At 36.2% G+C, this 20491-nt stretch overlaps 2 protein-coding genes across 2 annotated transcripts; one reads left to right on the top strand and one right to left on the bottom strand.

The window, feature by feature from the left end:
- Positions 1–3838: 3838 nt before the first annotated feature.
- Positions 3839–16360, bottom strand: LOC123678533. Its single transcript, XM_045615606.1, has 9 exons — positions 16196–16360; positions 15957–16130; positions 15644–15886; positions 13843–13921; positions 13268–13632; positions 11199–11594; positions 7916–8300; positions 6617–7072; positions 3839–3984 (listed from the first exon to the last, which is right to left on the bottom strand). The coding sequence occupies exons 1-9, from the start codon at positions 16351–16353 to the stop codon at positions 3892–3894; spliced, it is 2349 nt and encodes a 782-aa protein (XP_045471562.1). The 5' UTR covers positions 16354–16360; the 3' UTR covers positions 3839–3891.
- Positions 16361–16927: 567 nt separating this feature from the next.
- Positions 16928–18568, top strand: LOC123678724 (jerky protein homolog-like). The gene has a single exon (XM_045615879.1). It carries the CDS (start codon positions 16928–16930, stop codon positions 18566–18568), a length of 1641 nt encoding a protein of 546 aa, XP_045471835.1.
- The last annotated feature ends 1923 nt before the right edge of the window (positions 18569–20491 follow it).

The following is a 20491-nucleotide window of genomic DNA, read 5'->3' as shown; positions in this document are numbered from 1 at the left end:
AGTTCCATCAAATTTGCATGAAAAAACCCGAAGGTCGCAAAACGATAGGTTCAGGCGTTCTGGAGTTATTGCCGAAAGAAGATATTCTTCTACTGATGCACTGCGAAATTTTGTAGTTACGGTTATTTGCTTTCGAAAATTCTCCTTTAATTTTCTGTGGTTCTGATGATGTGATCATCTCAAAATTTGCAAAGAGCTTGAGTTTGGTGTTATTTTATATAAACACCCAAAATCTCAATTCCCTATATTTCAGAGATAATAATAATAAGGAATAATGGCCAGTTGCACCATTATTTTATTTAAATATTGATTAAAAATTTAAACATTGATGACTTCCTTATTTCTTAGACGAAGAAAATTTTTAGGCAAATGGCCATAAGAATTTCAAGCCTCTCGAGGAGATTCGTGCTGATAGCATCATAAAAATCAACAAAAACTCAAGAAGAATAAGTATCGAAAAATAAAATAAGGTAAGCCACCAACAGTAACCTTTAAGCGTTTGTTAATTCATCCGCTCATTGCATCCTCGGATACCACAGATATACCTATATAAAATATTGTAACATTGATCACATGAAACCTTTGAAAAATCATGAAATCTAGGTGTTTTTGTACTCGTACTCTTCGACCAAATTCTGTAAAACATTTTGAAGTGTTATAAATAGTAGTTTCAGTTCCTGATGTGTATTCATTGTTGCTTCTGGCGCCGCTTTATCATCAAGCAAATACTCCAAATGACGCCAGGATAAAGACTCTCCATGTGAAATTACAATCTGAGATGAGTGAGTAAGACCATCTACATCAATCTTGTGAGTAATCAGTTAATCAGTATGCGAGGATCTATTCTGAATCCTTTTCTTCCTTGCGAATATCATGAAGCATTAGGTGAATCATTATAAATCATCAATGACTCCAAAATATTCTAATTTTATTTATTTTTCTCCGATTGACATCAAATATTAATTTTGCAGGCACATATCAATCAGTATGCTGCCTCGGCAGCAAAATGATTATTCTCAATGTGAATAAAAAAATTCGTCATTTTTTGACAATCAATATTTTTACCACCTCCCTTATATCTGGAGGAGGTACTTCTAAGTAGCTATCACTTTCCATAATATCAAAATATCCGATATTTCCCCGCAAAACTGTTTGAAATTTCATAAGTTGTCAAACTATTATTATTACCTATTATACATGTATATTATACATATACATTTCAATATCACCCAACCATACCAACAATTGCGATTTCTATCAGATTTCGTTTTAATTTATCACTTCAGGAAAAATAAGAAGATTCTGGGAATTGTAATAATTTGCTAATAAAACATCCTACATATATCATTATAAACCATTGAAAAAAGATTATATACACTCAGCAACTCAGCAGTAGTAGATTGACTGCCTTGGCTGAATTTCTAGCCGAGTGTAGAGAGGTTATGAACTATCAGCCGCGTTAATCAATCTACTACTTTGCTGCCTAGTAAAATAAATAATTATTTCTTTTAATTTTCATGAAAAAGTCATATTATGAAAAAAAAAACGTGGAAGAGTGAATCCAGAGGTTAAACGGCAACAAAATCTTCTGGAATTAACTACTACTGGAATTATCTTCGCAGTTGGAATGACAACAATGTTGTTACTGTTCTCACTAATTGTGATAATGTATACCCTATGTCAAAATCTAATCGATATTCCAGAACTGAAAAAAAGTCATTCTTGTCAAAGTACCAGGTCCCATTGCTCGCTAAAACAGTAATATGGTTGGGGTAGATCTTTCTGATCAATTTTTGACTTGTAAGCGACACAGAATCAGGTCCAAAAACAAATTCCTTCATTGACACCAGGAGTTCGATTGTCTCTGGAATTCACATCAGCTCTCGAAGAAATAAGAAAAGATTGAACTGATTAATTTATTTATGCAAAAAGTGCGGGGTTCCTGTCCACCCTGTTTAGTGTTTCAAGGTTTTCATAACGTAAAATGATATTTTTCAATAAAATATAATATGAAATACTAAACTATTGAATAACAATAAAGAAATATGTATGATATCCTAGTGTTATTGGACTTGGACTAATGTCTATATGACTCATCCCATTGGTTACTAAAGTTGCCACTCCAACGCTACTCTCCTGCATGTTTGTTCAATATTTTTATGAAAAAATATCATGTTTTAAGTCTTATCGATTCATCATACCAAATTTCAGACAAAAATCTCCACTGGGGAATTATGGGCTTCAATGGGTTGAAAAACTTCATTTTTTATTTTGTTATGATTTATAGTGATTTAATTTATGTTTCTATTTCAAAAAAGTTGATAGTTTTGTTTTTTCTTTTTTGCTTCTCATTTCATCATTTCTTTATTGATGTGACACTACACAATAAAACTGCTAAAAATCAAGTAGCTTGATACGATTCAAGTACTTGATAAATAAATACTTGACTTGACTTGAGATTGAAAAACTACTATTCCTATTCATTTGTTCAATTTTGAAAGACGACAGCTTCAAATATGACAAGGTTGAAAGGCATCCAGATAGTGGGCTATTTTAAATAAAACTTCTTATTGAAATAAACCCTTTAAACGAGGGAATCGTAACAAAATTAATTTGGTAGTTTCGGGGATTAGCGTTTAGCGTGTACATAATAACAGATAGACTGACAAAAACTTTAAAAGATGTTCTTTTGTTTTTTATATTTTTTTTTATCCCTTAAGTTATTATTTTCAGGAATTGATAGGATCTAGGTACATAAACACCCGGTAGTATTTTATGTATAGATAATTTCATGGATAATATGCCGCATTTCTGGAAACTTACCTTGATCGACCAGCCAAACGTTTTTCTCGCATCAAAATGATGGATGAATGTTATGAATATATAATTTCTATTTTTACTCTCTGTGGATATCATAATTCAGAATATGATTGCTTGTTGCTATCTTGAAATAGCTCTCATCTGGAACTCGGTGAAGTGCTGAATAATTTCCGGAAAACAAGATCGTAATCGTTTATACATGGTTAATGCTTTGTGAATTAGCCATATTGGATGATAGCCAAAATTCAGACCATCCCTATCCAGTTCATTATTGTCTAAGTTGATGGTGACATTAACATCTTATGACAATGGGGTACGTCATTGAACTAAATCTATCGTTTACTATTTACTTTAATTTTGCGTTGTAGATTTAGGAACGACGAAATTTTCATTTTGAACCATGAACTGAAAGATGTAGGTCCTCTATGAATCGCGGAAAATCCATTAAACTATTAGAACAAATGATAAGAAAAAGCGCTTATGTGAAGTCAGAATCATTAGCGCGCTTGTTCTAATTCATAGAATTTAAGCAGAGAGCAGAATATCGAAATAGAAATGCACTGAGAACAAAGAATGAGCGTTCAAAAGGTCCTGACTTTACGTTAGTGATTTCATCATTTTTTTTCAGGTTGCAGATCGATCGAATAAGAAATTTTTTAGTAAAATAGTCAAAGGGATGGAGAAAAAAATTAGGACCACTATTGGCTCCAGGATTAAAGCTTACATACATTTTGAGAAAATGATTGATATTTCTTGGATCAAGCTCGCAAAAGTAAAGCGCAAGTTCAGAATAATAAACTAACTAATGAGTAATTATCATTCCAAAGCAGAAAAGGTTTCTTAATTGGACAAACATAATTTTCACTGAGCGCGCCATCTCAGTGATTCATTCCGAAAATATCCAGTTTTCTACAGGTTCCTAGACAGACTCCTGAACTCATACAGATTGGATTGAACAGGAGCTATTTCCAAGGAAAGCGATCATGAATGAAAATGCAAATTATCAATTAGGATTTATTCGCAGTTTTTTGTGCTTTTTTATAATGAACTCATATATCATTCCCTAGGTTATTATCTTCTATTCGAAGTTGCAATGCTATTCTCACTAATAGTCTTCACATAGTCCTTTCGCTGAAGAATTTTGAGGACCTTAGAACAGTAGTTCTGTAAAATAAAAATGAATCAATTTGCTAAGTAAATATCTATTTAGTCTGGATTCCCGGTCACTCGAGAATTAAAGGGAATGAAGATGCCAACATACTTGTCAGAAAAGGAGCACAAGTTCTCTAGCGTAGAACCTTTCTGTGTTTTAGGTTAAGGTACCTACAAGAAAGAGTTTCAGGAGAAGGAAAAAACCGAAAGAGGAACACACAGGTGGAATCTTCCTGGGTTGGTTCATTCCAAAATGTTTCTTCGAAACTTTGATACTGCAAAAGCTAAGAAGTATCTGGATCTATATAAGAATATTCTACACCTCTGGATTCCTTAGAGGGTATTTCCGCTTCAGGAAGCACTTGGGAATTTAAGGAAATGAAGAGGCCAACACACTTGCTAGAAAAGTTGCACAATCTCCCCTCAGTGGCCCAGAATCTTTCTGTGGTAGAGGTACATATATCTACCTATATGTAGGCTTGGTTAATCGATCGTCTAGGTCTAGAGGTATGATTCGATTACCTGGCCTTTCGTCTTTTTCTCCGTGACTTTGTTCGGGTTTGTAATAATTAAACTCTTTTGAATTATTTACATCTATTTACGAAGCCACAATTATACAGTACGAATTCAGTATTGAGAAGATCTTAATTACGTCTTAATTACAAGTTTCTCACTACGGTACTGAATTTCGTCATTAACTCGTTTGTTGATTATTCGAAACGTCTTCGTTTATCACGTCTTCGTCGTACTTCAAGTTTTCAGTCGTCTCGTCTCTAACTTGTCTTAATTTAGTCCGCGAACCTTTTTTTCGTCTTACATCTTAAGTTGACCGACCGAACTTGACTCGTCTTCGGCTTAAGTTGAACTGTACCCGTCTTCGGCTTAATTTGAACTGTCTCCCTGCCGATTGGAACTTACCCTGTCTCGAATATCGACCTCCCTTCTTTCGGCTTGACCACACCCTTAGGGAAAGTACCATCCCCTAGTCCAATAAGAATTTTGCCGTACCGCCCACAAAGATCTTCGCGGATTCCTGGAAATCGAATATTCTCGAAGGACTAGTACCTGATACACAGATGTAACACATCTGGTACAACCGTCTTGTTCTAGAACTTTCCCAACCCCAGTAAATCTCTTAAGTTTTACAACCGATATGACACATCTTCGACACCCCGAAGAATTACACATCCTTTTTACATTATATGTACAATAACAATTCGTTCCCTGTAAATTCATTGAAATTGTCATGCCCTCGACACTTGAAGAAAACTAATAGGTCTCCAAGCATCCGGTTGACCATCTCAATTATTTACAGGGAACAATAACAGGATCCTACATCTATACCACAAAAAGGTTTCGGGCCAGTGAGAGAATTTTGTGCTTAGATATACATTAAAGTCAAATGAATTCGATTTTACTCACAAACTTGACTTGACTTAAAAATCAAACTTTTTATGTGAAAAAAGTTTGACTGCCTTGATTTATGTATCTTGAGGTTTGCCTTGAAATCGAACTTCTTCAAACAGTTTTAAATTTGAATATCATATTGCGCAACGTGTCTGAAACTGTACTCTGCCATTCCGCAAAGTAGTTAGAGTTCACATTTCATGTGTTGTGCGTTGTGCCTGAACTCGAAATGTCTGAACCTGAACTTTTTTCATGTAGCTCATGCTTCTCGGAATACGTACTAAAAAAAAGTGAGTCTGATTTTGAAGATTTCCAACCAACCCCCACCCCCCCTTTTATCATAAACTATAAGGAAAAATCTGTAGACGAGGCAATCCAACAAGTATAAAAAATACAGATTTTTTTGATTTTGCGGCAGCCGATTCCAAAACAATGAAAATTGCAAAGTGCAAATTATGTAAAAATAAAGAACAACGGTATAAAATTCCAATTGTGGAGCTAGTAATTCAACATTTGATGAGGAGCCACGAAAAATTGGTAAAACTTTTTGGATAAAGTAGTATTTGTGGTAGTAGCCACATAAAACGTTAGATCCAAAATTGTCAAAATAGTTTTTGGACGGCAGCTCCTTTATTCTTAAAGTTAAAAATATGCGGTTCCTTTTATTGTACGCGTAATTTTTATTAGCAGGGCGCTCTAGTGTCAGATTTATTGTTATCAGCATTCACTTAATTTTTAAGAAGTTCTGAAGTAAGAACTTTTCACGAAGAGTTTTGAGGTGACAAGATGGAGTTGATTAAAAATAAGTTTGAAATAATGTATTTTCTTGTTTTTTTAATTAATTTAGGTATTTTTCGCACCTTCTCTTGACTTGAGCTTGACTTAATTTCGTGTCGAACTCAAGTAAATCTCAAGCATTCAAGTCAAACTTGTGTAACTCTATTTGAGCTACTTTTCTAGCAAATGTATCTATAAGAAAGAGTTTCAGGAGAAGTGAAAAATCGAAAGAGAAACACTAGAAGAATCTTTTTTTGTTGGATCATTCCATTAAGTATCCCCACTATGCAATGTGACAATGCTTGGTTTAGCTAGAACTGCTCAATTTTCTAGACGTTTACACAAATATCTCTTATTTTGGTAGTTCCATCATTTTTCACACGAACAATTAAAAGTAAGCAATAGGAATAAGGAATAAGTAATAATGAGGTTAACTTGAAGAAACCCAATCCAAACTCACAATTTGTTGCATATCTCCACTTCTCATGAAGAAATTCTGAATCTCAGTGAAGGGTATCCTGGGTCTTAAGAACATCGGGCATTTCATCAATTTCTTCAGCCATAAAACGATCAAAATCATATAAAACCGAGACTTTCCGCTATCGAATTGCTCGCAGCACCAAATTCTAACGATTCCACCAATTCCTCCGCAAAAAGACAGCCAATCATAGTTCTTGATCATCAGATGAAGACATTTCAGTGCGTTCTCTTGTGTGACGACATCTTGCACGTAATCCAAAATCTGGTAAAACAGAGTGAGCTGAGTTTCTTTCTTGAATTTCACCAGTGGCTGGACTTTCGAACTGAATATAATCGGGAATATGGTCAGTACTCTGTTGGTCTGACGTGTAGAGCCTCTCAAGAAAAGCATTGGATCTGTTTCTACAACGCAGTCTGTTTCCAATTGGTATTTCACCTAGAAAAGATCACATGTGAAATGTATGATATGAAGGGCACAGGGCAAATAAAACATTTAGAGCTGATATTAACTATATTTGTGACTCTAGATCCGTTTTTCTCTATTAGCTCTGCTTTCTTAGATACATCAACTTATCTACCAATGTGGGTTTCATTCAGTATATTCATTTATGAGTAGACAATGTGCTTCGTGGCTGAAGAAAAGTTGTTACTGAAGAAACCTATCGTCAGCTGGCTTCAGATCTTGAGTCAACTGAACTCTATAAGGTTGGAAAAGCAAACAAAATGTTCCAAAGCGTGCTGTGAGAGAGTCTAAATGTTTTACGCGCCGAGGAATGAATACAATTTTATCTATATCAATACATTTACTTATAGTAATAATATTTTCGGTCGAGCGTGCATATCTATGACGTTTGAGCCTTGAGACATCAGTAGAAGATCCAGTATTTTCGAATTTTTTCACTGTCTTACACTTGTATGCTCAGACGTACGATTTTGTCGACTATAATCTGCACGTCATATTTTTTGGAGTTTTCTCAATTTCCACACGTTCATGATGAACAATCCATATTGTTTGATGACTAACCTTCAACTAAATGTATGACGTTTCAGATGAACTTGATTCAAATCAAAATGGCCTTCGTTGACAGTATGTGCTAATTTAATGCGTTTCCATAGAAACGACTCAAAAGCCCAATTTCATTGGTCTACCAAGCGAGGTGCGGGCAAATTGCCGTGAGAAATAATATTTCCCACAGCATGAGCAATACATAGTTTTGAAATTGAGTAAGCTATGAAGAATACGCTACTTTTCATAGCAGTTGTAGGAAAAAATATTTACCTGTATGCTCATTAAATTCCTGAAAAGAAATAGTATCTCCTTAGAAACATCCTCCTCAGTCCTATATGAAGCATAGAGTAAAAACTTGATGGTCGATGTGTATGCGGTAAAGGCCAAGAGACACTTGGGTTCTCTTTTCATATTTTCAAGTAAATCGTTACTGTACATACAGGCTGCTAGTAGAACCATATCATCGGACAATGAAGGAATAATAATCGATAACAGTTGAAGAAGTAGTAGTCTTTCTTCAATTCTCTCCGGGATTCCAGGTTTTGCCAGAAGGAGGCAACTGAAAACGCTAGGTTCTTTTGAAACGAATGGAAGCATTCTTGCGATTTCCTTGGACAAATTTTGGTTGTCCATTTTTCTCAGGAACTTGGAAGCACTGGAATAAATGAAAATGACTGACACATTGATTGCAACTGATTCAGAATTTCAACATCAGGGTATATGTGGTGGTCTTCACATTATTCTTCGATATGCAAAAGACATAGGTCCTTTCCTGACTCGTTCATTTAACGAGAGTTTCCTGATTTACTCGGAAACGTGGCAACAGGGGGGTCATACATAGAACTTACTGACATTGCACTGATACCGTACCCAGAAATCAGAGAAGTAAGTCAGTCAGCTTAATTCTATAATACTTCTTGATCTCGGGGAGGCTCTTAAGCTTCGTGTACGACCCTCCCTGTTGCCACGTTTGGCGATACTGTATCGACAAGTCAGGAAACGGTCTTAGGCAGAATCGAATCTCCACAAATACATGAGTTGGGGTGTAGTCAAAATTGGTAAAGATGTGGAGATAGATCAGCCTCGCTCTGGGCTTCAAATTCTTCAACTGAATTTAATAATACAATAGAGAAGGCAAAAGTGTCCAATTTCTTGATGGCTGTAGAAGTAAGTGGTAAGTGGTAGTCGAAATAAATAGATCGTAGATGTCATACAATAAGCTTAGGTGTTTGTGAACATAACGCCAACGAAATATTTGTCGATTTGTATCTGCATCATAAAGTTATCTGGATTAAACAGCTTACGAGTCAAATTTTCGTCATTTACGGGAGGTTTTAATTTTAAGACGTAATATACAGAAATCTGCGGCCGAGACTCATCGATCGCTCTAAAATACCAATGGTGAGGTCGCTATTAATGAAAGAACGTGCCGAAAGTGGTTTCAACGTTTCAAGAATGGCGATTTTGACGTCGAAGACCAGCATGGCAGTGGAAAAGAGAAGGTTTTCGAAGATGCAGAATTGGAGGCATCACTTTATTGAGATTCGTGTCGAACGCAACAAGAATTTGCAAGATCATTAGGAGTGATGCAACAAGCCATTTCAAAACGCCTGAAAGTCAAGGGAATGATTCAGAAATAAGAAAATTGGGTGCTGTACGAGTTGAGGCCGAGGGATGTTGAACGGCGTTTTTTGCTTGTGAACAGCTGCTTGCAAGGCGAAGACAGAAAGGATTGCTGCATCGCATTGTGACTGGAGACGAAATTGGGTTCATTACAGTAATTCAAAGCGAAGATAATCATGGGGATATGCCGGCCATGCTTCCACGTCGACGGTCAAACCGAATATTCACGGTTCCAAGGTCATGCTCAGTGTTTGGTGGGACCAGCTCGGCGTAATGTATCATGAGTTGTTGAAACCGACTGAAACAATCACAGGAGATCATTACCGAATGCTATTAATGCGTTCGAGCCGAGCATTGAAAGACAAACGGCGGCAATACAACGAGAGACATGATAAAGTGATTTTACAGCATAATAATGCCAAAATGGAAATGGGAAGTCCCACCCTACCCGCCGTATTCTCTAGACGTTGCTTTCTTGGACTGTCCAGGGCAGTCGCTAGCCAAACTGCCGCCCTAGACAGAGACCCATTTTGCCGCCCTAGGCAGAGACTCATTATGCCGCCCTAGACAGAGACCCATTTTGCCGCTCTAACAGAAGCTTACTCTGCAGAATGCTAAACATTAATATTGGATAACCGAGGTCCAGCGCCTGCTCAAGCGTTTCTACCGTTCTATTTTTCATGGATTCAATTTTTTATCCAATAGATGATTTAGGATAAGTGGAATGTAATAAACAATAAACCTGCTCAACTGAATTCTAATGAATAAATGATAAAATATATGAATTGAGTTCAGGTTTTAGATCCTTCGTTTTTTTTTCTTTGATATGATGAATATGTATTCACGACACAAAGAAGTTAAAGATTAGTAAATTTGAAAAAAAAAATCATCAGTGAAATTCGTTTAATTAAAAAAATTCTTCCCATTATTTGCCGCCCCTCTAGAGTGGACCCTGCAGTTTCAGGTTCCTAGCTCAGTTTCGATTTCAGAAAAAGCTTGAAAATTTTTGTTTGTTTAAGATTATCGAGAAAAACAATCGGATGATGCTGATGAACCATTATCTAATTCGAAAGCAACCGCAGCCAACACTAGTTAATTCGATATAAAAAATGAAGAATATTATAAAATGATGGAATGTCGTATGAAATAATAGAACTTCTTATATTTCTTGAGAAGTATCAGTTCAAAGTGATGAAATGGAATCTTATATTTTGCATTCTCTTCTGAGGTATCAACATTCTGATTAGGGAATTGAAAAGAAAATAATCCAGAACCCCAAGTGGCCATGAAATTCGGCAATGTAAAGGGAATGACGACAAGTCTGATGAGTGCATGTGTTTTTTTAGTGTCAATAACTCTTAAACAGCACTATGGGGGGATCACGCCACATCTGGATATTTATGAGTATTCAGTATAATGAATAATGCGGACCTTTAATGGTTTTTGATGTTATTTGAATTTATCGGTATTCCTTCCTGTTGTTGCTGACTGAATTAAATTTCATTTGGTACTTTGAATTTCTACAAATGTGATTTTTGTTGATCAATCTGAAATGCCGCCCTTGAATTTTGCTGCCCTAGGCGACGACCGCCTACCCTGCCTTCACACTAGCGACGGTCCTGGGGGACTTTCACTTGATTCGATCAATTGCACACGCCCTTGTTGACCAGCACTTCCGGTCTTATGAAGAAGGAAAAAATTGAATCGATTCGTGGATCAGTTTTTTCAACGCGGGATTCGTACGCCGCGCGAAAGATGGAAGAAAGTAATGGCCAGCGATGGACAATATTCTGAATCATAAATATAAATATAACTAGTTTTTCACAATAAAGCCTCGAATTTCGAAAAAAAACGGCAAAAGCAAATTTCTTTGCCTATGTAATATTAATCATTATATATTTCGAATTTTTTTCGCCAATTAAGTACTTACATCCTTCCTGTTTCCATGTCAAAATCTCCAATGATCAAATTCAACAGCATATTTTCCGCTTTGCAAACTGTGATCGCATTCTTCAGAATTTTATGGAATTGTGCTTCATTAATCCAGTACTTCAAAGTTTCTTTTTTCAAAGCTTTTGGTCCCATTTTTAAGATCCACACTAACTGGATCTGACAAAATGTTAATATTTTTGGGAGATAATAATTTATCGGCAAAAATCTGAGTAGGTCGCAGCCCAAAGCTATATATTCTGTTTTGATCAGAGGAGTAGCCAATCTAGGATAAAGAAAAAGCATTGATTTCAATACTGGAAGGTCTATTTCTGCATTTTTATTGTAGAACCAATCGTCCATACCATCGAGGACTATTTCAGGAGACCAGATTATTCTGTAATAAAAATTATGTTGGGGAAAATCCATGAAAAGCAATGAGCTCATCTGAATATTCATCATACAGTGATCAACAATTGCTAGGGATCACTTATGAACTTCTCTTCATTTGTATTTTTTCAAGTTATCTCGTGAATATCTGTACATTATATGTTCTCTAAGGAAAAAGTAAGATGTTTTGAGTTGATTATATCAAAGTCTTCCTCACTCCATCGGCTCTTGTTCACAAAATCGATTATTATCCGTAGGCTGTTACAGGTGGAGTGAAACCAATGTGGTATTTGTTATTAAATCTGTTTTTTTCTCTCGTTCAAACACATAAGTTGACAATAATTGAAGGAATGAGAACAATATCAGCTTATCAGTCATGCCGAGAAGACGTTTGGCTCCTGTGCAACTGGACCAAATCATACGGTGGATACAGGAAGGTTTGTCCCAGCGAGAAGTGTCCCGGCGGTTGAATGTTTCGCAAGGTGTCGTGAGTCGGGCTTGGAATAGGTTCGTCCAAAACGACTCAGTAGCTTCTGTTCATGGGGGAGGTCGGCAGCGCAGTACAACAGCTGCCCAAGATCGTCTTTTGATCCTCAATGCTAGGAGAAATCCCACTTACTCGGCGTCGCGGCTCAATAGATCACTGAGAGTTGCAACAGGAGTTCTAATTTCGAACCAGACTGTAAACGACGACTACATGTTCGTGGTTTCAGAGCACGTAGGAGGGTACAACATCCCCGTTTGAATAGGGAACACCGGGTTCATCTTCGGCAATGGGCTGAGGAGCACCGCAATTGGACACTTGAAGATTGGAGCCGATGTTTATTTACGGATGAGTCTAGATTCCGTTTGGTCAACTCCGATGGACGTATTCTTGCTTGGAGGGAAAGAGGTCGAAGGTATGCAGAACAGTTTATGGTACCCACAACAGCTTTTGGCGGAGGTGCTATATGTGTATGGGGAGGTATTTGTTTGAACCAACGCACAGAGTTGGTTGTTCTGCAGAACACCACCATGACCAGCCAGATATATCACGATATGATTATTGAACCCATAATTGTTCCATTTGCGGCTGCCGTGGGCGAGAATTTCATTTTAATTGACGATAATGCCCGTCCACACCGTAGTCGTCTGGTTAATGAAGCGCTAGAAACTCATGCTATTGATAGGATGGACTGGCCAGCTCGCTCTCCATCGAACATGTCTGGTCTGAGATGTCTAGACAATTGTCAACCTTGAAACAACCGGTCAATAACCTGGAGGACCTTTCTAACGCTTTACGGGATATTTGGACGAATTTGCCCCAAAATTTTATAAATCGTTTGATCGAAAGTATGCCTCGTAGGGTAGAATGCTTGAGACGAGCTCGTGGGGAACCAACTAGGTACTAGCTTAACCGAAACTTCAGCCTTCTTGTGGTTTCATCATAAAATTTTTATGTTAATACAAACACAGAATTTTGAGTGTTCCTAATAAAGTCTTTTTTTCTCTCCAACTTTCCATTTTTTCATTCTTTTCTCAAGTGAACCATATTATCAACTGAAAATACTCTGATATCTGACTAAATTTATAATCTTGGAGCGAATATTTCAGAAATAAATTTAGAACAAGTAAGTGATCCCTATCAATTGTTGAGCAGTGTATTTGAAATGAACTCTAAAATCCAAATCCCCAACATACCTACAATATTTCCCCTGCATGTGGCAAATGAAAAAAAAGTACTTTTCAGGGAGGTCTTGGTTACTATCGATGTGAAACAGCCTCATATCTTTAATTACATCGTCTTCTTTGCAATTCAACATTTCCTCATCTATCAAGAATTGTAACACCGTCAAGTTGAAAATTTCTTGAGCTATACAAGCCATTGGATGTTTGCTTTTACAGAGCAACCACAAAGTATCAGATATTTTCATGAATTGCAACCACAATCCTCTGAACTCATTTGTGTATGAAGAATATCTCTCTTTAATGAGCGAATTATCTGCCGAACTCAAATCCAATATCAAGGTTAGGATACTCTCCTTCTTTTCTAAGGAGATACTTTTCTGGAAAAAATGTCATCGGGTAGTAATACAGTTGAAAATGAGAGGTAGCTACACAGTGGCGACGTCAGCTTTCAAAAACAGGGGGACCAGATTTTTTTCGGGGGCCATAGTAAATCGAAATTATAATTCTGATGTTATTTTAATTATTTTAGCCTTATTATGTTAAGCATCGCCACTGAAAGCTACTCGTAAGTTTGAATATATTCCTACCTTCATGATATAAGATACACTCTCTGTAAAGATCCATCGTAAAATTCGGTGAATTGTTTTTTCATCTATTATGGATACCCTTAAAACAAAAAAGTTCCATGAAATCGATAAAAATTCTATTTCGATTGTGATTAAACATTTATTTCAAAAGGATATCTTCAAAATTGATGATTTGGCAACTATTTGAAATTCACCCGGCTTATCTGTGCATCCCCATTCAATACGCTCATTAATGTTTTGGTTCTTAACAAATAAATATACTAACTGACAAATGAACTGCAACACCCAGAAGGGGCTGTTTAAATTTAAATTTTATTGTGGTAAAACAGAGATAGTATAGCAAGGAGTAAATTATTGAATTTGGAGAAAAAATCGTGAAGGATTTTTCATGTAAACAATTTTCGTTACTTAAATATTGTAGTCGTTTTTTTGCCAGTTTTTTAAATTTCACCACAAACCAGCTGTTCGAGGAGATCCAAAATCTATGTTACGTGGTTATTAAAATACCTAGAGCACGTGTACGCGAAATTTATCGACAGCTAAGTGAATTTGAAAGAGGTCGAATTATTGGTCTACAGGAGGCGAGGTTGTAATTTCAAGAAATCGCTAACCGTACGAACAGAAATCCAACTACTGTTATGAGATGTTGTCGAGCGTGGTTTGATAATGCCCAAAATCGAAAAAGAGTAGGCACCGGACGTCGAAGGGGCACAAATGAAGTTTAAGATAACGTTTAAGACTTATGACCATTAGAGACCGATTTGCGACAACTCGATCTTTGGATGATGAATGTTTAGGAGAACAAAGCCATCCTGGAACTGTCTGAACGGTTTACCTCAGGATAAGGTCTTTTGGACTGCAGCATTATAGACCCTATCTTGTGTTACCTCTAACGGTTGAGCATTGCCGGCAACGATTGTAGTGGTGCAGAAAACGTCAACATTGGAATGTGGAATGGCATCAGGTCATCTTTTCTGATGAATCTCGATTCCCCTTGGGTGCACATTATCGCCGAAGAAGAGTTAGACGACGTCAAGGAGAAAGACGTGAACCTCAGTTTTATGTTGAGCGTCATGTACACCGGGCAGTAGGCGTTATGGTATGAGGTGCTATTGCACATGCAAGTAGGTCACCTTTAGTCTTTATTCTAGGTAACATGAAAGCGCTACGTTACCTTCAAGAAATAGTGGAGCTATATGTTCTCCCTTACCTTAACCGGCTCGAGAATCCAATATTTCAGCAAGATAATGCCCTACCTCATGTTGCCAGAGTTAGTTTAAATTTTTTCGAAGCGACCCTTCGAATCTTTTGCCATGGTTCCCCCGATCTTTCACCAAGAGCATGTGAGGGACATCATGAGTAGAAGGCTTGGAAATTTACCCCAACCCCCACGGACTTTGGCGGCTCTGAGACATGAAGAACAGGTAGCTTGGGATAGTATCCTTCAAAAAGAAATAAACCATCTTATTGTATCAATGCCGAGACGTGTTGGGAGTGTATACATAGATAATCGCGATGGACAAACACGTTATTGACGAATTCATTAAAAAAAAATGTAAACCTTCCGTTTTTTTCTCCAAATTTTAATCATTTGATCCTCGCTATACTATCTATGTTTTACCGAAAAAAAAAATTGAAATTCTAACAGCTCCTTCTAGGTGTTGCAGTTTCTTTGTCAGTTAGTATAAATTCAACGAAACTCATAGCTCACGATTTTGAAAAATACAGTCTACTACTTCTTCACTGTATTGTCGTTGGTTGGGTCTAATTCCCAAAACTGTAAAAACCGAAAGTAGCTTACCTTTCGAGTACCAGTTTTGACAAAAAACATAAATTTTTCACATCTTCTTCAGAAAACAGAATATTCATTATACTTTTAACTAAATGATTGATATCGTACTTGAACGTTCCTTCCATTTTCAAAATAGTATTCAAAATTCTCAATACCAAATCAGTAATTTGGGTATCTTCCTTCAACAAAGACGACATTGTATCAAGAATACGTTTTTTATCCAAGAAGTTTTTGGAGTGAATCGACTTAGTCCTGAAAAATATTTTAGGTCATTGTTAAAAAAACATTTTAGTTTTCAGAATACTGCAGAGATCTACTTTACCTATCCAATATATCAACTAATATATTGAGTAATTCTGATGTGATATTATTTTCTTCTATTCCATTTTTATTGACTAAATTCAGAAGCAAAAAATCGATCATACTCCTCACATTGGTCCATTCTTCAAAAATCTCACTTTTATTCAAAAATGTTCTCAAAACTCTTAATAATGAACTGTAAATATAATAGTTAGAAAATATAATTACCTACATACTGGAGAAATCACGATAGTTACGTACTGAAATTTAGTCGATTCTAGTATACTAGTATTGCATTTTGATAGAGATTTGAAAAGGGAACAAGCTACACGCAAGTACTTTTCTTTATTAATTTTGTACCATTCTTCATACTCTGTATTGTGTGAATCAAGATAACTAATCAAAGCATTAGTATCCATTGTTACACTTTCAACAACAATTGATACCAGTTTTGAAGTTTATTTTCGAGAAACATAGCAGTAATGCATAAAAAATATCGTCTTCTATGATGTTTCTGACCTTCAAAAAATAATCACTGAATTGTTAATATATTCTATGATGTTTTATAAACCTCTTCTATAAACACAGAAACACAGTTCACTCTGTCAAACACAGTTTTCATGATTAAAATTTCTGAAAAATTTATGGAAATCCTATTCTGATGGGTATACAGCATAATATTTTATTTGAAATCGATAATATGGCGAATACAATTATTGGAATACAGTAGAACTCCAATTATCCGAACTCCGACTATCCGAATCGCCGATTATCCGAATCACAAAAAAGCCGCGAAGCCAGTGTTTGCGCGTCAAGTCTTGACTTGACTTGTCTTAACAAGTTAAGACAAGTTCCGGCACATTGCAGTCACGGCGCACCTGTCATTGTTTGTTTTGATTAGCCAGTGTGCTATTGACCTTGCTCGAGGACGCTACTCTTTCGCTACGGCTTACTTTTGTTTGTGCGTGTACAATACTGTATTGTTTTTATACCATGGCTTCGAAAAGAAAACGTGTTGTGCTATCGTTAGCGGACAAACTGAAAATTATAGAGCAACTCGATAAAGGTGTAACGGGTAAGAAGTTGTCTGAGATTTATGGTGTTGGACAAGCAACAATTTCTGACATTAAAAACAGTAAGTCAACACTTTTAAACTTTGTTTCGGTGCTTGAAAATGGAGATGGAAGTTCCTCCAGGAAAACAATGAAGACAGCAACCAACAAAAATTTGGAAGATGCTGTGTTTAAATGGTTTTTGCAGCAACGTTCTATGGGAAATCCGATTTCAGGTCCAATCCTTTGTGAAAAAGCCAAAATCTTAGCGGAAAAGCTTGGTTATTCATCTTTTAAGGCTAGTAACGGCTGGCTAAGGAATTTTAAATTCAGGCATGGTGTACGCGAGTTAGATTTGGCTGGTGAGAAGCTTTCAGCAGACTCTGCAGCAGCTGAAAATTTTATTGAAAAATTTAAAACTGCATCAGAATCCTATGATCCAGAGTTTGTTTATAATGCCGATGAAACTGGCCTTGTTTGGAAAGCATTACCAAAAACCACTTTGGCTTCTAAAAGGGAATCTAGTGCCCCTGGACATAAGGTCAGTAAAGAACGTGTTACAGTGCTTAACTGTGCCAACTCCACTGGAAATCATAAACTGCCACTTTTTTTGATAGGAAAATCAAGAAATCCAAGAGCATTTAAAAACGTAAAAATACTTCCACTCTTCTACAAAAGTCAACCCAAGGCCTGGATGACTGCAGCTTTGTTTACCGAATGGTATGATGAAGTGTTTATTCCTGAAGTGAAAAAGCACCAAAAATCGGTGGGAAAAGAAGGCAGTAAGGTGCTTTTAATTGTTGATAACGCACCCACTCATCCTACAGCAGAACTGTTGGAAAGAGAGAATGGGCAGTTTAAAACGACGTTTTTGCCTCCCAATGTTACAAGTTTGCTGCAACCCATGGACCAGTCTGTTATTGAAACAATGAAGCGCCATTACAGAAGGCAACTGCTGAGAAAACTGCTGATCGAAGGTGCTGAAGATGAAGAATTGGTTTTGGCAAATCATAGCAAAATAAATTTAAAGGACTGCTGTTACATTGTAGCGGAAGCTTGGAGTTTGGTTACGCCAGTGACGCTAAGACGTGCGTGGAATAAACTGAAAGGCCTACCGTCTGAGAAGAACAAAAAAAAAGAATCTGAAGAATATGAGAAACAAGAATATGGAGAGGATGATGATGATGAAGATGCGTTGTCACTAGAGGAAATAAGAAAAATGATTGTTAAAATTCCTGGCTGTACAGAAGTAAGTGCTGAAGATGTAGGAGAGTGGATGGCTTGTGACACGTCTGACCCTGGTTTTCAAATTCTCAATGACGATGAAATTGTTGTAAGTGTGAGAGAAGATGTTGAAGTGGAAGTGGAAGAAGAACTTTCTGCTGATGTTGAAGTAGACGCTGGACCATCAGCTAGTGAAGCATTTGCCGGTCTCGAGACTGCTTTGAAGTGGATGGAGCGTCAGCCCGAGTGTGACCACTTGCAACTGCTCACCGTCAAGCGAATGCGTGACCTGGCTGCCCGAAAACGGTTGAAGACCGCAAAACAGCTTACATTGACGGAGATGTTTAAAAAACAATGATTTTTATTTCTAAACTTGTACATAAGTACATTTTATTTATATTTAAAACATGTGAAAATTTCATGTTTCTTTCATTTAATTCAATAATAAAAAAATAGTGCAATATCAAAACGTAGCTTTTATTCTCTCCAATGGCAATTTTTTTAAAAAAAATCCGATTATCCGAATATTTGATTATCCGAATGGGCCCCGGTCCCCATTACTTCGGATAATTGGAGTTCTACTGTACATTTTTTTGAAATTAGAACGATAGGTTAGTTGGTTTTTAGTACGTAATAATATTCAGAAATTCATATTATATTTTACACCCTGTCTTTTCATTAGCAGATCTTATGATATACAGGGTGTTCCATAAGAAACATGCTTATATATGAGAGGACAATTCTAGGACCCATTCAAATAAAAACCATCATATTAACGAACTTCACGATCTTTCCAACTTTTGAGATTCAGGGAAATGAAGAAAAAATGGTAAGTCACTACATTCTCATAAAATATTAATTATGTATTTTTCAAATTTTCTTCTTCAATTTCTCTCGAATTTAATCTTACGATATTATATTTTTGACAGTGACTTCAGTAGGTACACGCTCCATATTGACTATTTTTGAGAAAAAAATGGTATGTCATTGCTTTCTCAGGAAATAATAATCATTTTTGAATTTTTTTTTTATTTCTGAGAAAATTTGATCTTCTGATTTTATTCTGACCGATATATGGTTTTGCAGTCACAGTTCGTAAAACTAAATAACTTTTGGGTCGCCATGAAACACCTTCTCGGTCATCAATAGCGAACTGGTGGAAACATATGAGCTATTGGAACAAAATTGTAATGTGACGAATCGCAACCGTGTGCGTCGCTCAAGAAAAACTGCGCCTGCAACGTTTCAAATGCAATCCTCGTTGATTTTGTGAATTTGGCATCCCACAAACGATATTAAATCATATTTTGCATGATGGAATTGGAAGATATTGATGAGGACAACGTTTAGTTTCAACAAGACGGCGCTACGTCCACACAAACAACGAAAAAATCGCAATTTGCAAGAAAAGTCTCCTGACCGTGTTATTTTCGAAGAGGTGATCACAATTGGCCACCAAGATCTTGTGAGTTAACACATTTAGACTTTTTGCTTTGGAACCAAAAATTAAAGTAACATCGAATCCATTGATTCCTCCTGACCTAAGATATACTCGTCTTTTAAATTTCAATCAATCATTAGTAAATCCTTTAGTTTCATTTTTTATAGAATACAATTATTCTGGTGGTTTTGAAGATTTGAGTGAAAGATGAAATGAAATGCCATATACAAGCAATATTTTATTTTATTTCTTTTCGTTTCTTATAATGGATATACATAAAGTCAAGCCGTTGGCCTAAAGGAGTTCTATAAGTTATCAATTTTTGACTGGATATGTTACCGTAAGACTTGAAAAAAAAAAGCTTTTCAATACTTTAGGGTACTGGGCAGAGAGCAGATAGATATGCTTTCGAAATCTTACTATTTATTCATTAATACTCGAGTTAATCTTGTAGAATTTTGATATCGATTGAACCATAAAAACCAACCGTTCTACATACATCTCTCATTATGGAGTAAAGATAGCCTAAAAAATAATTTGTAACTTCATAAGAGCAATTAATTGCTTTTGGACAAATTCTCGTAAAATTTCGCTGTACTAATAATTAGGCTCTTTGAGTATCAAACTCATTTAATTCTAATATCTCTTTGGTTCTAACTCGAATTGGGAAGAATTAGATAAAGCGCTCAGTTTGAATTTTGTTCATTTGTAAGCAATATGAGGACTGTTAATGGTGATTTTTTCAACAAATTCTGAAGCTGCAATCAATAAGTAAGCAATTAATGTGGGAAACAGAGAATTTACTTCCAAATAATTTCGATTCGATCACTAAATGAAGAG

Source organism: Harmonia axyridis, chromosome 4 (assembly GCF_914767665.1).
Source record: "Harmonia axyridis chromosome 4, icHarAxyr1.1, whole genome shotgun sequence".
NCBI lineage: Eukaryota > Metazoa > Arthropoda > Insecta > Coleoptera > Coccinellidae > Harmonia > Harmonia axyridis.
The sequence above is the reverse complement of the archived record's forward strand: the minus strand, read 5'-3'. Positions and strand labels throughout refer to the sequence as shown.